At 33.2% G+C, this 14,201-nt stretch overlaps 1 protein-coding gene across 3 annotated transcripts in view; it reads left to right on the forward strand.

Annotated features, from left to right (window-relative positions):
• COL4A5 (collagen type IV alpha 5 chain) overlaps positions 1-14,201 on the forward strand; it is a 223,516-nt gene that overhangs the window by 155,662 nt on the left and 53,653 nt on the right. For all 3 annotated transcript variants that reach the window (XM_045537798.1, XM_045537799.1, XM_045537797.1), the window contains 6 exons: positions 4,913-5,080; positions 5,962-6,051; positions 6,533-6,682; positions 8,313-8,411; positions 9,742-9,831; positions 10,250-10,389. In XM_045537798.1, coding sequence (XP_045393754.1) covers positions 4,913-5,080; positions 5,962-6,051; positions 6,533-6,682; positions 8,313-8,411; positions 9,742-9,831; positions 10,250-10,389 — 737 coding nt within the window. The remainder of the gene's footprint in view (positions 1-4,912; positions 5,081-5,961; positions 6,052-6,532; positions 6,683-8,312; positions 8,412-9,741; positions 9,832-10,249; positions 10,390-14,201) is intronic.

Raw genomic sequence — 14,201 nt, forward strand, 5'->3', positions numbered from 1 at the left:
AAAACAGACTTCAGAGGTAACACTTCTTTGTGTATGATTTTGGAAGAGTGAAAAAATACAGGGCACAGTATTAGAGCTACTTTAATCCCTTCACTTTCCCCTCCGTGTTCATCTAAAATTGATCTATTTATTTCCAATAATGCACTTTAGCAACTGCAGTATGTTACTATTGACATATAATTGTTGAGCTAGACGTAGTTTTGGAAGCATAGACACTAAAAATCCTTAGTGTTGATCGTTTCAGACCTGACTGACTGTACAGTATTAATAGACCTTTGTCTGTGGAACCTCTTAACATTCTTAGCACATGAAGACTAGCAAAAACATTCTGTAAAAATATATTTTAGGCATTCTCGTTTCCTTTTCTTTTTAAAAAAATAAATGAATTTTTTTTCTTTTTTATTCTCAAGCCAGCGATCCCTTTGCAACTCATAAACACTCTACACTTTTATTTTAAATACTTTTTATTAGATACTGAAAAAGCTTTGTTAACATGTAACCTAATGAATTTGCCTCTATCAATAGAGAATCATGATTTCTCTAAGTTTGTGTGAGCATATTGAGTTTGTGGATTCTGAGCTGTCTGGTGATGTGAATTCTTATTATCTTAATCTGGGCAGGCATAGTAAGGGCCACCTTGGGGCCAGCATTATGTTATTGTAAAATACTATAATAATTCATAAAATTAAAACAAATGTGAACTGCTTTTATGGTATATTGTACCTTTTTTCGTGGCCTCTGATATGTCACTACTGATTTAAAAATAAGAAAACTTAGAGTGTTGCTTTGAATCAGGTTGTTATAAAATAGTTGCTTCATCACTTACAGAAAGAAACCATTCTGTCCAACTAGCATAGCAGAGGGATCTTGAGAAAAACTATTTATTTTTAGGTTTGACCATTAAAAGCTCGACCTGCTATTTCACAAAGAGGGATAAAATGAATTTATCACTTCTATTGTGTTTTGTCATTTATTTTAGTTCCAAAAAGTGCGTGAGGTTTTGGAAGCATTTTGAATTCTGAAATCACATCTGAGTGAGAATAAAAAAAAGAGACCATCAATAATAGCAATCTGAACTAAATATAAATACTTTTATATATGCTTCAAGCTTTTTCAAATTAGCTAATTATCTGTAATGTTTTATGCATCCAATGTTCTCTCTCTGTGTCTCTCAGATAGATAGATTGATTGATTGATTGATTGATTTATGAGGTCTAGATAGTATGAGCAGGAAGATAAGTAATAATGCTGAATTCAACTTCATCTATTTCTTCTGTGAATATATGCATTGCCATAGAATTCAAGATTTTAAGTAATAATAATAATGATTTGTTCAACAAACAAATGAAGTTAACAGCAACTAGCGTGAAAATGTATTGAATTCACTCTCAACATAGAAGTGTTCTCAAATCACAATTTTATTATTATCACAGGATGAACCACATTTCATATTTGATTCTAGGTACATACACTTACTTTTAAGGAAATTTTACTTATATCACTAAACCAGAATATTATCTTAGCCTGTTTTTTAAAATATCATAATTTGTGTCCATACATTTCAATAATAGAACAATCAGCAAGACTTTTGCTAATATCTTGATAAACCTGACATATGCTGCGTGACTGGAATTTTAACTATCAATTTTTCTTATAAGAAGCTTATTTAATATACTTGTGTTTCATTTTGCAATAGATAACTTAATGCAAAATATTCTGTATTGTCATCTCTCCAGTGTAAAATGTTTGCATTATGCTTTTCAGGCTTTTCTTTTGACTCTAGTTTTCTACTGTCATTTAATAAGCTTTCATTACTTGCCTTTCTCTTTACCAAAGCAAGCTATACAGTTTAACACATGTTTATAAATTAAGATCCCATTAAATATAAATTCCTCATTTGACAGCAGGGAAATAAAAGAAAAATTGCCAAGGGACTAGAAACTAAATGCTTTTCATCTCATGACCTACTAATCGAGGCAAAAGTGGAAGTTGTTGATTCCTGTTATTTGGTTTGGCCATTAGCTAGAAGATTACTACTTTAGTGAATCTTTTTAGAGATAAGTTAAATATACTCTATTTCATGTCCACAGATCATACCTCGACCTGAGCCAAATGTATTGTAATCTCTGCCCAGTCTCAGGACAAATTATGTGGCTGAATCAGCTAAAGAGAATAAAAAGATCACAATGAATGTAATCAAAACAAACACACATAAAACAACAAAATCCCAGGAATTATTCATCATTTTCATAGATGAAGGAGAATGCATTATAGTTTTAACTTTTATGGAGGGCTGTGAAAGCTTTGGGCAGAGTGAGGTTTGTGAGTGTGTGTGTGTGTGTGTGTGTGTGTGTGTGTGTGTGTAAGAAAAGTTCTCACAAATAATACATGTTTTTGAAATTTTCCTTTCTTTTTCATTAACTGGTTCCATTTGGCTGCCAATAAATTTAGAGAATCTATATACCCCTATATAGCCTCTGTACACCTATCCATATAATTCCTATTATTGTATAAGGAGATTCAGCAGAACATTTGAATTTATATTGACTTTCTTCATCCTGGATCTTACCAGGATGCCTATTCCTGACAGTATTCATGGAAAAGATCTATGCTGTTAAAAGTACAGCATAATGTCTGTTACTACTACTAATAATAACAATGAAGAAAGAAATCCTTGCCTAGTACATGTAAGTTGTTTACTCATAGCCATCCAGTAATAATTAATGATTTCTCTGTACTTAACCTGTTATAGTATAAAATAAAATTAATTCTTAAATTCTAACTAAACTTTAGGAGCTTTAATTCCAAGATGATTATTTAAAGCAATATAAAGGTCAGAAATAAACAGGGGTGTAAAGTTGACCTTAACCAAAAAGTATCACTTTTTGTGAATGTAAATATTTTATTGTGTCTTTATTGGCAAATACATTTCATTTATAGAATATCCTATATAAACATCTGAACAAATACCTAAAATAAATTCCTTTACTTGTTCCTAATATGTGATAGTAGTGAATCAATGTCTAATAGCTTCTATTCGTAGAGTTTTTTGTTCTAATCTTTACATGCTTAGTTTTGTTTCCTAACCCAATGAATCTTTTTGCACCTTACTTCTGCTTGGGTGGCTCAACTTGCTGCTGAACTATAATTCCCTGCCTCTTGAACTTCAGGTCTACAAGGTACTGTTGTTCTTTCTCAAAAGGCATAGTAAAGCTTTAAACATGGAAAACAAACAAGATTTCTCTAGATTTAAGTCTTTGGTTTCTTTTCATAATTTTATAGAGCTACTCTCTTGGAGCATATTTCAAAGGACAAATTATTTATATTGAAAATGCAGCTATTAAAAAACTATGTGAGCTGTATTAGAACAATAGGTAGTGATCCATACAGAGTTATAATAGTGCTCATTGCTAGGTATCATATCGTATTTCACAAATATGATAGCATAAAATCTGTCTCCTTTCTGTAGTATTTTACTATGAAATGGCAGCTTTGGAACCATCACCACTGTGCCAACTGAGTGAAATTCTATAATCTTCAAAGTGAATTTTATTGGTTTAACACATTAACTGCCATGTGAGTTGTATTTAACTCACACTAGTTTTGAGCCTGGGGCCTTGTGAAGCAAAACCTGGGCAGAACCTTGCAGTTGGTTTGCGGAAATCTTACTTGTTGATGTTCTTATTGTTACAATTAATATTGACAAATTCATTCTAAAAACATGGATTAAATGGATAGAAGTCAGTAAATTTCATTTTTCATTAAATTAGAAAGGATCATTTTGTTTTTGAAGTTTTTATTCATTTTCTTAATAAAACAGTCTGGCCCCAAGGAAAAAAAAATTTTTTTTTCTGGTATGGCAGGCAGTGTGTTAAGGGCATGCTGGAATATGACATCAAACAGATCTTAAAATCCCAGCGTCTTGCTCTCTATAAAAATGATTGCCAATGAATCTTCAATGATAAAGTTAGATCTTATTGTTTAAGGGACACTTGGAATGATCATCTGGCTTAGCCCCCAGCTTCAAGTCAGTTATGACATTATTTCCATTTAGCAGATGAGAACCAACAATGTTAAGTGACTCATATAAGTTTCACAGCTAAAAGGCTTTAGAGTGGAAACTTACACAAACTTTTTTCCCCATAAACATATTCTTTTTAACCACCTTGTTTTTTCGAGTGGTTCAGTCTTACAGAAACTTACCTAAGGTTAAGTATTTTTGTGATATCATTTTTCTCCTGTAAAATCCTGGTTGGAATAATGAGAAATAAAGTTAACAACAAAAACTAACAGTAATGCATTATTAAACTAACATGTAAAATGAAGCCAAAATTAAATAAAAATAAAATAAAATTACTAACATTCAGTAATTAATCATTTTTTCGGATCACAGAAAGGTGTACTAATAATTCATAATATGTTAGCAATGCAAATCCAAATGTGGTCAACGGACTAGTGTCGAATCACAAACTGTTATTACTCTGCAATGAGATTAGGACAAAGATTGAGAATACACATTTACAAAATTTTATAGCAATTTAATAGTGTAATTATATTTGTTCAATGTAATAACCAAAAAACAGGCTTTTATTTTGTATGTGTTTGATTTTTTATTTCACTTTTAGTAATTTTTATTATATTTTATTTTAAAAAATTAGTCCATGGATTAACTAGGAATTAAGAAAAGATTGATCCTTGGCCAGAAATAATTTGAGAAGCACTGTCTTATAGAAATATGCTTGAAAATCCTAAAGCTTGATTTTTCAGTCATTTTATGTACATGATTGCAAAAGTAGGTCTAACTCACTCTTAGGTTTGATATACACAGGGTTCTATCACTTATTTACTAGAAAAATAACCAGATACATCTTTTCAAGCTGTAACACATTAATATTGATGTTATATTAACTAGGTTTACATGGAATACCAGGAGAGAAAGGGAATCCAGGACCTCCTGGGTTTGATGTTCCTGGACCCCCTGGTGAGAGAGGTAGTCCAGGGATCCCTGGAGCACCTGGTCCCATAGGACCTCCAGGATCACCAGGACTCCCAGGAGAAGCTGGTACCTCTGGATTTCCAGGTAATTTGTATAATGTTTTTCCTAATTTGGACTGAGAAAATTAAAACCATAATATTACTCTAGTAGATTACTGTCATGTTGTACTTTTTTGGATTGATACTATCCCTTAAGGAATAGTGTTAAATGTCTTTGGTTGCAGGAAACTCCTTTGCCCTTTGCACTACACTTTTTCTCTGTGGATCTCCAGTTACATATTACTGTATAATAAACAACCCCAATATTTAATGGTTTAAATCAACCTTTTTATTTTGCTTGAGATTCTGTGGGTCAGGAATTAAGGGATGGCTTGACTGGGTCATTTATCTCTAACCCATATGACCTCAACTTGAGTGGTTGGGGCTGAATGATCTACTTCCAAGATGGCACTTCTCTGATACTTGGGTGTTGCTTGGCTCACATGGCATCTCATCATTCGTGGTGCCTCTTAATGTGGCTTAGGCTCCTCACATGATAGTAGTATCATGGAGTTGTTCTCTTTCCATGGCAGCTGGATTCTAATGGAGAGAATCCCAACAGCCAAAAGTGAATGTTCTAGCAGCAAGACTTCTTAGGATCTAGCCTTGGGAGTCACACAGTGTCATTTAGTCAATGGTGAGCCACAGAGTCAGCCCAAATTCCAGGGAGGGGGGCTATATAAGTGTGTGTATACTGAGAAATATGGTTCATTGGGGGGCCATCTTTGGAGATTAGCTACCAGAGTGAGTCTCCTTCATGGGTATCAGCAATAGTGGGCACTAAGGTTGCAGCAACTGAAAAAGGGTAAATCTTAACAGTGCCTTTTCTCTAACCCTTAATAGTTTTCCAGTTAACATCTTAAAACTCACTTTTTGTGTTTGCAAAGTCAAAGAAAGGCAAAAGTTACTTATTGATATTCTTCAAAGGTGCCAAAGGTGAAATGGGTATGATGGGACCTCCAGGCCCACAAGGACCTTTGGGAATCCCTGGCAGGAGTGGTGTTCCTGGTCTTAAAGGTAATATTCAGAGTTTACTGCCAGATGTGTATGAGAGGGAAAATTAAACATTGCTTTTTGTCAATGCAGAATGTTTTTTTGTTTGACTACTTTAAAGTGAGAAATACTTAGTTGTATTCTGTTTCTATGTCACATGGCATTTAAATAAGTCTTGTTTTCAATGTGGTGGCAAGTTTACTTTGGATACCATGAAACATGGTAAATGCTTAGCTCAAAATAACAAAATAAAGATTATGCTTTTATTTTTTTTACAGTCAATGTTTATCATTATTAAGGAATTCCACAAGAAAGAGAGATTGTTAATTTGAATATAAAAATGTATATGCACTCAACTAATTCATAGACAGTAACTAAGTTGCATAAATGTTTTGGGTGGCCAGTGGTCTACTCAACTATGAAACATATGAAAAATCTTTATATGCATTAATCCTGGATGAATAAAACTGATCTGTTGTGTCTTACACACACATGTTGATTTTAGGTGATGATGGCTTGCAGGGTCAGCCAGGACTTCCTGGCCCTGCAGGAGAAAAAGGTAGTAAAGGAGAGCCTGGCCTTCCTGGCCCTCCTGGACCAATGGATCCAAATTTGCTGGGCTCAAAAGGAGAGAAGGGGGAGCCTGGCTTACCAGGTGAGTAGGTGCACTTATTTATAAATACTTTTTCTGGTATATCTGAAGTTTAATTTTTAAATAACATGAAAAGTGACTTGTAATACTGAATTCGCTAACAAAAAGCACTTAGACGCATCAAATTTTGTTAATGAATATTAATTTTCATTTGATTCATACTGTTTCATTGATCAATTTTTTTATTTGTATAAATTTAAGTGGTACAAGTACAATTTTGTTACATGGCTATATTGCACAGTGGTGAAATCTGGACTTTTAGTGTATCCATCACCTGAATAATGTATGTTGTACCCATTAAGTAATTTCTCATCATCCACCCCCCCATTCCCAACCCCCTAAACCTTTTGAGTCTCCAATGTCTACTGATCAACTTTTTACTATTTTCTTTGTAGTTTACTTGTCACAAACTGTGAGGTTTTAAAATAAACTTAGGCAGTCACCTTCAAGCATTATAGAAATAGTACAGGATGTGGTAGAGAGAAAAGGATATACAGCCACAATCACTTGGAAAACATATTTCAGTGTTTAGGAAATTTGCTGGTCTTTTTTATTTTTCCCCCTTTGAAATCAGATGGGGATGAGTGGTATATTGTTGTACTGCAGTGTTTTGATATCCATATCATACCTGGCTTTTATTTTATTTTATTTTATTTCAGCTCTTCATGGGGGTACAAAAGCTCAGGTTACATACATTGTCATACCTGGCTTTTAAATATAGTTCACTGTTATTCTACCTTGGCAGAATAAATAAGTATTGGACTATGAACAGCCAAGATCAGCCCTGGGAGAAGTCACTCAAAGTAGGTCTAGGGAACAACTGTGTTATTATAGTTATTTTATTAAAAGCAAATAAGGTATAAAAGTATAACATGTTCGTAACAAGACATCATAAAATATGGATAAGCATAACTCATTATATAAAGCACTTACAACACAATCTATACAAAATAGCCTTTTAAACAATATAAAACTTTAAAACTACCTATTTATCTGCAGATTGTAGTAAAGTCTGTGGCTCTTGTTTGTCCCAAACATTGTCAGTTGTGTGTGCATGTAAGTATGTGTGTGTACACAGATGTTATAAGTTTCCCTATGAGCAGAATTTGGTAGGATTTTCCTTTTAAAAAAATTTAAGATATTATTGAGGTTTCATATATAGTCACGAAAGAGGGAAAGCCACCTATTTTTTATTATTATTATTATTGCTAAAATGAGATGTCTTTCTTGGTTTACCCCTTACACAGCTCTTCTTCTCTTCCAATTGTGCTTTCTGTGTAATAGGGGAAATAAAATGTACTTGACCTCTACTATAGTGTTCTTAAATATAGTCAGAACCTAAGAGATAGCTTAGAGACTATTTGTCCTAATTTCTTCATTTTACATTGTAAGAAACTGAGGCCCAAGGAGGAAATTGACTTAGTTATTGAGTGCTCTGAATTTCTTGGTGTTAGGTAAATAAAAAGTGGAGGATTTTAGTATGAGTCCAGTGCTAATGGTTCATACTATATTAGAATATCACTCATTCCTCTAGTTCACTTATAGTTTAAAACTTGAGTAGCTTGCTTTGCCAAATTTATTTAATGGATTAATGATATCAGCCTAACTTGTCTCTTCTATTCATCCTTGCAAGGTATTCCTGGAGTTTCAGGGCCGAAAGGTCACCAGGGTTTGCCTGGAGACCCAGGGCAACCTGGCCTGAGTGGACAACCTGGCTTACCAGGCCCAGCAGGTAAGTGTAATAGACCATTTATAGCAATTGGATAGCTGATCCTGAACACTGGAAGAGTAATTATGTGTTTATCATGTTTTATGATGCTTTGGATTTGGTCATGGTGATATGCTTGGGTAGCTACTGAAATATGAAGTTCACTTTTGGCAAAAATGTTGCATTTCAACAGGCAAGATTTGTAGAGTATTTTGCATTGCTCCTTCAGTTTCTTCTTTTTGTGGCCAAAGGGTATACACAGAATCAGAAGTATTATCCGCATAAAGTGCTATGTTTTATTACATATATTGCAACATATATAAATAAGACAATTATCTGATAGGAGCCTGAAGAATTCACATTTTCCAGTTTTTTGCCGTTAGACAAATCAGTCATTAAACCATGTGAAACAGATGGCTGTCAATTCTGCTTTTAAAAATTTCTAGCAATGAAAATTTCACAACCTCCCTTGGTAATTGTTTACAGCATTAATTACCCTTACAGTCAACATGTATTTTTTCTTATTCCTAATACAAGTCTTTTTTGCTTCTTAATTTTCTTTTTGCCATTTTCTTTTAGTTTCCCCTCAGGAGATAAAGAGCAGCTGATTCCTATCCTTATGAAATCCCTTAGTTCAGTTATTTGCTCTGGACTCCATACCACATTGCCTTGATATAGTTGGAAAGAGAAATTCTCTCTCTGACTCTCTCTTTTCCAAGTTGGAAGTCAGTGTGAAAGAAAAAATTTTAATGTTTAAGGCAACACAGTGGTCCTTGGAAAATACCTAGGTAGCATCACAGAGCTCAAGTACCTATATGCTAAGAAAAATGTACAAACAAAGCAACCATGTCTGTTGGGGTTGACTGCCCAGTACCTCTCCATCAATTCTTGCCTCTCCCTGGCCTAATGTACTAGGGTTATTTCATAACAGGTTACCACCTTTCCTCTTCCTGATCATTTCTGAATCTTTTAAAAACAGACTTACTATATTGGATTTATCTGTGAAAATACAGTAAGGGTAGTTATTAATATACACATAAAACAAATAGGGCTTCAGGTGATTGGAATTATTTTAGGGCAAGAAACAAGGTGTCCTGGTACAATTATTTTAGTTTTTAGAAAACATTATATCAGAAGACCTCTATTACCATGGTTATATTGTAATATATTCCTGAGGAGATTTCTTAGCTACCTCTTGCTTGTTTTATGCTGAGTTATATCTGTGGAACTTACTAATACATTAAGATTTAATCATTCAACCTCATGCTTGCATTTTACTTACTACTCATTCCAAGAAACCAGACAACTCCAATATTGCTGATTTGTCTTAATTTTGACAATTTGACTTTTCTAGGTCCCAAGGGTAACCCTGGTCTCCCTGGGCAGCCAGGACTTATAGGACCTCCTGGACTTAAAGGAAACATAGGTGATATGGGTTTTCCAGGTGAGTGGTGAAAATCTCTCAAATATTTAGTCCCATTAATAGAAGGTGTTTCACTATCTTTTTTTTAATCAGAAAAGATACTAGTGTTGATAGAATCAGACTGAGACAATATCTAAGGTAATCAGTGGGCAGAGATCTCTTGTTATACAAATATTTGGAGTGGGAATTAAGGGACAGGGCTTTATAAACCTTAAAAATTTGAATTCATTAACATATCTTTTCTCCAGTTGTACACCTTTTATTTAAATGTCCTTTAAAAATAGGGTTTTATATAATCCTGGTTGTGAAGCTCATTATTATGTAACTCAGAGTTTGTGGAGTTTTTTATGTTTATCTTTTGGCTTGGTCATATGCATCTTACATATGCCATGAATAAAGAATGTTTTGTAAAATCTTACGTATTACATATTTTCAACAGGCCCTCAGGGTGTGGAAGGATCCCCTGGACCTCCTGGAGTTCCTGGACAACCTGGCTCCCCAGGATTACCTGGACAGAAAGGAGACAAAGGCGATCCTGGAGTTTCAGGCATTGGTCTTCCAGGTCTTCCTGGCCCAAAGGTAATCTTATTGTAGGCATATGCCTGAGCAGATGTGATTTTTCTTTGACACTATGCTGGTTCCTAATTTTTCATTAAACAAACTACAGAATGACATGGTTTATTCTGGATAAGAGATTTGTTCCTTCTCTTTCTCTTAGGTGGTAAGAAGATATGTTTTAGGGTTTGCAGCCAGTCCAAAATAAGGGAAAAACCTTTCTAGTTTCTTTATGTTTCAATAAACCAAAGGCATAGTTCTGCCTGGTTTTGGTTTTCCCTTTTTAGTGATGGAGTTTTGGTCTTTGTCCTAATATTATTATTAACTAATTTGAGAAGACTAATAAAGTAACAAACACTTAATGAATGTATAGTAGTATTCTTAGCTGCATATCTGAGATAGTTCTCATATATGGTTTACATTTCCTTCTACTCCACTAGTCAATGTGAAAAATTTGGTGGTATTTCTCAAGTGATCAAATTTAGAGCTTGTTTAAGAATTGTTGGACTGAACAGGAATTTATTGACAACTGCCTTCCTTGTTCCATGTCAAAGGGTAGTAACTCCCTTAATCATGCAGTCAAACCACAGAGCTAAGGAGTATTAGCAAAAGGAATTATGGTCTTCGACTCACATAGAATTAGTGAAAATTCCCACTGACATAAGAATTTACTGAACTATATTTAAAAATAATTTCCTTTTAATAGTATACAAAAAGACTTTGATTGTTTACTTGATCAACTTATTAAAAGAGATAATCAAGAGAAGTTTCTGTATATTAATTCCAGTTTGACAATGTAAAATTTGTTGCAGTAAATTTTAACTTTTTTCTGTTATATTTACATTTTACCAGTAAAACACGAACACATACTTTAAAAAATAATAATATAGACATATTAAGAGTAAAAGTGAAAATCTCCTTCATGTCCTACACTCTTTTTCTCATTCCCTTCCCCATAAAGGCCCACTGTCAAGAGTTGGTATATAAATTTGAATCTCTTGTTATATATATATATATATATATTCGTGTAGATTTTTTTTCTACACAGTGTATCTATGTAGAGTCACAGTATATATATGCTATTCTGTACCTTGTTTTCTGACATATCTTTTTTTCTTTTTTAAATATATTTTAGAAAACTTTCATTGTACATTATACCCGTGGACACATGTATGATTTTTATACTGGATAGATTCCTAAAAGCAAAATTGCTGAGTCAAAGGTTAAATACATTTAAATTTTAGTCTTTTTAAGTTTTTGTAATAGTAACATAAGAACTTGATTTTAAAATACAACCAGTATGAAAAGATGTAAAATGAGAAGTCTTATTTCTATATGTTCACAAACTCCAAATCTCCAGTTATTCTTCCCCAGAGTAATCATTTTTAGTGATTTCTCGGTATTCTTCCAGAAAAGGCTTGTTAATGCATATATGTGCATGTGTATATGATGTCCTGCTAATTTTAAGACTCATGTTTTTACATTCAAAATATCTGATATTAGAGTGGATCTTGCAATGGAAAGCATATTACAATTAAAATTATAAGTATTTTTCCTTCAATTATTGGTACACAAAATGATGCTACATCTTCCAAATGTAGGTGTCTTCTTATATTTTTATTTACACACGTGAAATCATACCATACATTTGCTCTGTACCTAGGTATCATCACTTAGTAAATCTTGGCACACTCTTTTTATCAGCCCATAAATATATGCCTCATTATTTTTCATAATTATATGGTATTTTTGTGTGGGTTCACCGTAAATAATTTAATCTATGTATTACGAATACTGAAGTTGTTTCTGTAGTTTCATGATTACAAACATATGTTGCACTGAAGATTCTTTTCCATATCTTATATACACATCTTGAGAATCTTTAATCTGTATCACCATAGAATAAATTCTGAACAGAGTTGCTGAAACCCAGCATATATGTGCCTTTTAAATATTGATAGTTACTGCCAAATATTCCTATTAAATAACTATACTCTTTTATACACTCATTAGTGTAAGGCATTTTTAATTTTCTCCTCATTTTACAAATATTGGATGTTATTTATTTTTCTAATTTTACCAACCTAATGGATAAAAATTAGTGTATTATTGTTTATGTTTGAATTTTCCTGGTTACAAGTGAGGTTCTATATGTTTATATCTCTTCTGCAAATTGTCTATCCATATTTTGCCTCATTTTTTTAGAAGGGGATTTGGTTATGTATTTCCTACTAATTTGTAAAAGAACATTATAAATGGTGAAGATACATCAACTGTTACAAATGTTGCAAATGTTTTCTGCCAGTCCATTATTTATCTTATAACAATGCTTACTGTGTATTTCATCCTTTAGATATTTAAGATTTTTGCATAGGTGATTTTGTATTCATTTATTCATTCAAAAAATATCTGTTGAAAAAAAAGTATCTGTTGAGTACGTATGATGTGCTAGGTACTGTTTTAGGTGCCAGAGATACAACGTGAATGAAACAGACAAACATACTGCATACATGGAGCTTATATCTAATTAAGGAGACATACAACAAACAAAATAAATAAGTCTATAATATGATAGGAGGTAATAAATCTTATGACAAAAATTAAAGTGAGGCTTGGAGATAGGAATTTCTGGGAACTGTTACAATTTGAAGTAAGTTAGTAAGGGAAAGTCTCTTTGATAATAATTGGGCAGTGACCTCACTGCAGTAAAGGAATGAGTCATGCAAAGACCTTGAAGTGGGCACATATCTGAAATGTTTGAGGAACGTAAATGTGGTCAGTGTGGATTAAGCAGAATGAATGAGGTGAAACTAAGTAGGCGATGAGATAAGGTTGGTAATGGGGTACAGATTATCTAGGGCAGGGGTGGGGAACGTTTTCATGTTTGAAGGCTGCATTAATTTATCTGTAATCAAATAAGGCTGTATTCAAGAAACTTCAATTAGATATACCTAAAAATGTACATTATTTTCTAAAAATCTAACTACTATGTACTTAATAATTTCAAAAATGAAAACTATTTGTTAATTTTAAGGTTAACTAACCTTTTAATGACTTTGTTTTGTCTGCTTTTTGTTGGAAGGCATTTGAATATTTTCTTGTAGCATGAAGGTCCACAGTTTCAGTTGATCCTCTAGATGGGTATCAGTCATTTGTGACCTTAAGGGTGTCTTGATTTGTGTTAGGTAGGAGAATGTAGATTCACATCAATAAGTGATTGAAAACCAAGAAAGCATTCTTTGGGCATGTTGCCTAAGGCATGGATATTCTACTGCATTTTTCCATATTTCAATTGGATCTTTCTTAGCATCAAATAATGACTTTAAAATCTCATCTACGGAGAGCTCAATCAATTCCATTTGTAGTTCTTTAGGTGCCTTGATGATATCAACTAGGTGAGGCTGAAATGCTAATTTGAGTGTGACGTCATGATTCTCAAAGTCAGTGAAACTTTCATTATATTCTCCAATTAATAGGTGTATAACAGCTGCATATTCTTTAAATAATTTGCATATGTCATCCTGCTCATCAATGATCTTTGCTAACTGGGGAAAATGTTCATCCGAAATTTCCTTTTGAAGAAGTGTTTTGAAAAATACAGCTTTTTTTGAAATGCTTAGATTTTTTAGACTTAGTTTTACCTTGCAAAGAAATATTCAAGTCGTTTGGTTTGACGTATCACACAGAGGTGCTGCATTCCTATAGAAATCTTCTTTCAATACTTTACATTGCTGATTCTATTCTTTATGAAATTTCACTATCTGTTCTCACAGAGATAAAATTTTGGCTAACACCTGTCCCTGCAGTAGCCAACAAATGCACTTTAGGATGATATG

The sequence above is a fragment of the Lemur catta genome, chromosome X (assembly GCF_020740605.2).
Source record: "Lemur catta isolate mLemCat1 chromosome X, mLemCat1.pri, whole genome shotgun sequence".
In the NCBI taxonomy this organism is placed as follows: domain Eukaryota; kingdom Metazoa; phylum Chordata; class Mammalia; order Primates; family Lemuridae; genus Lemur; species Lemur catta.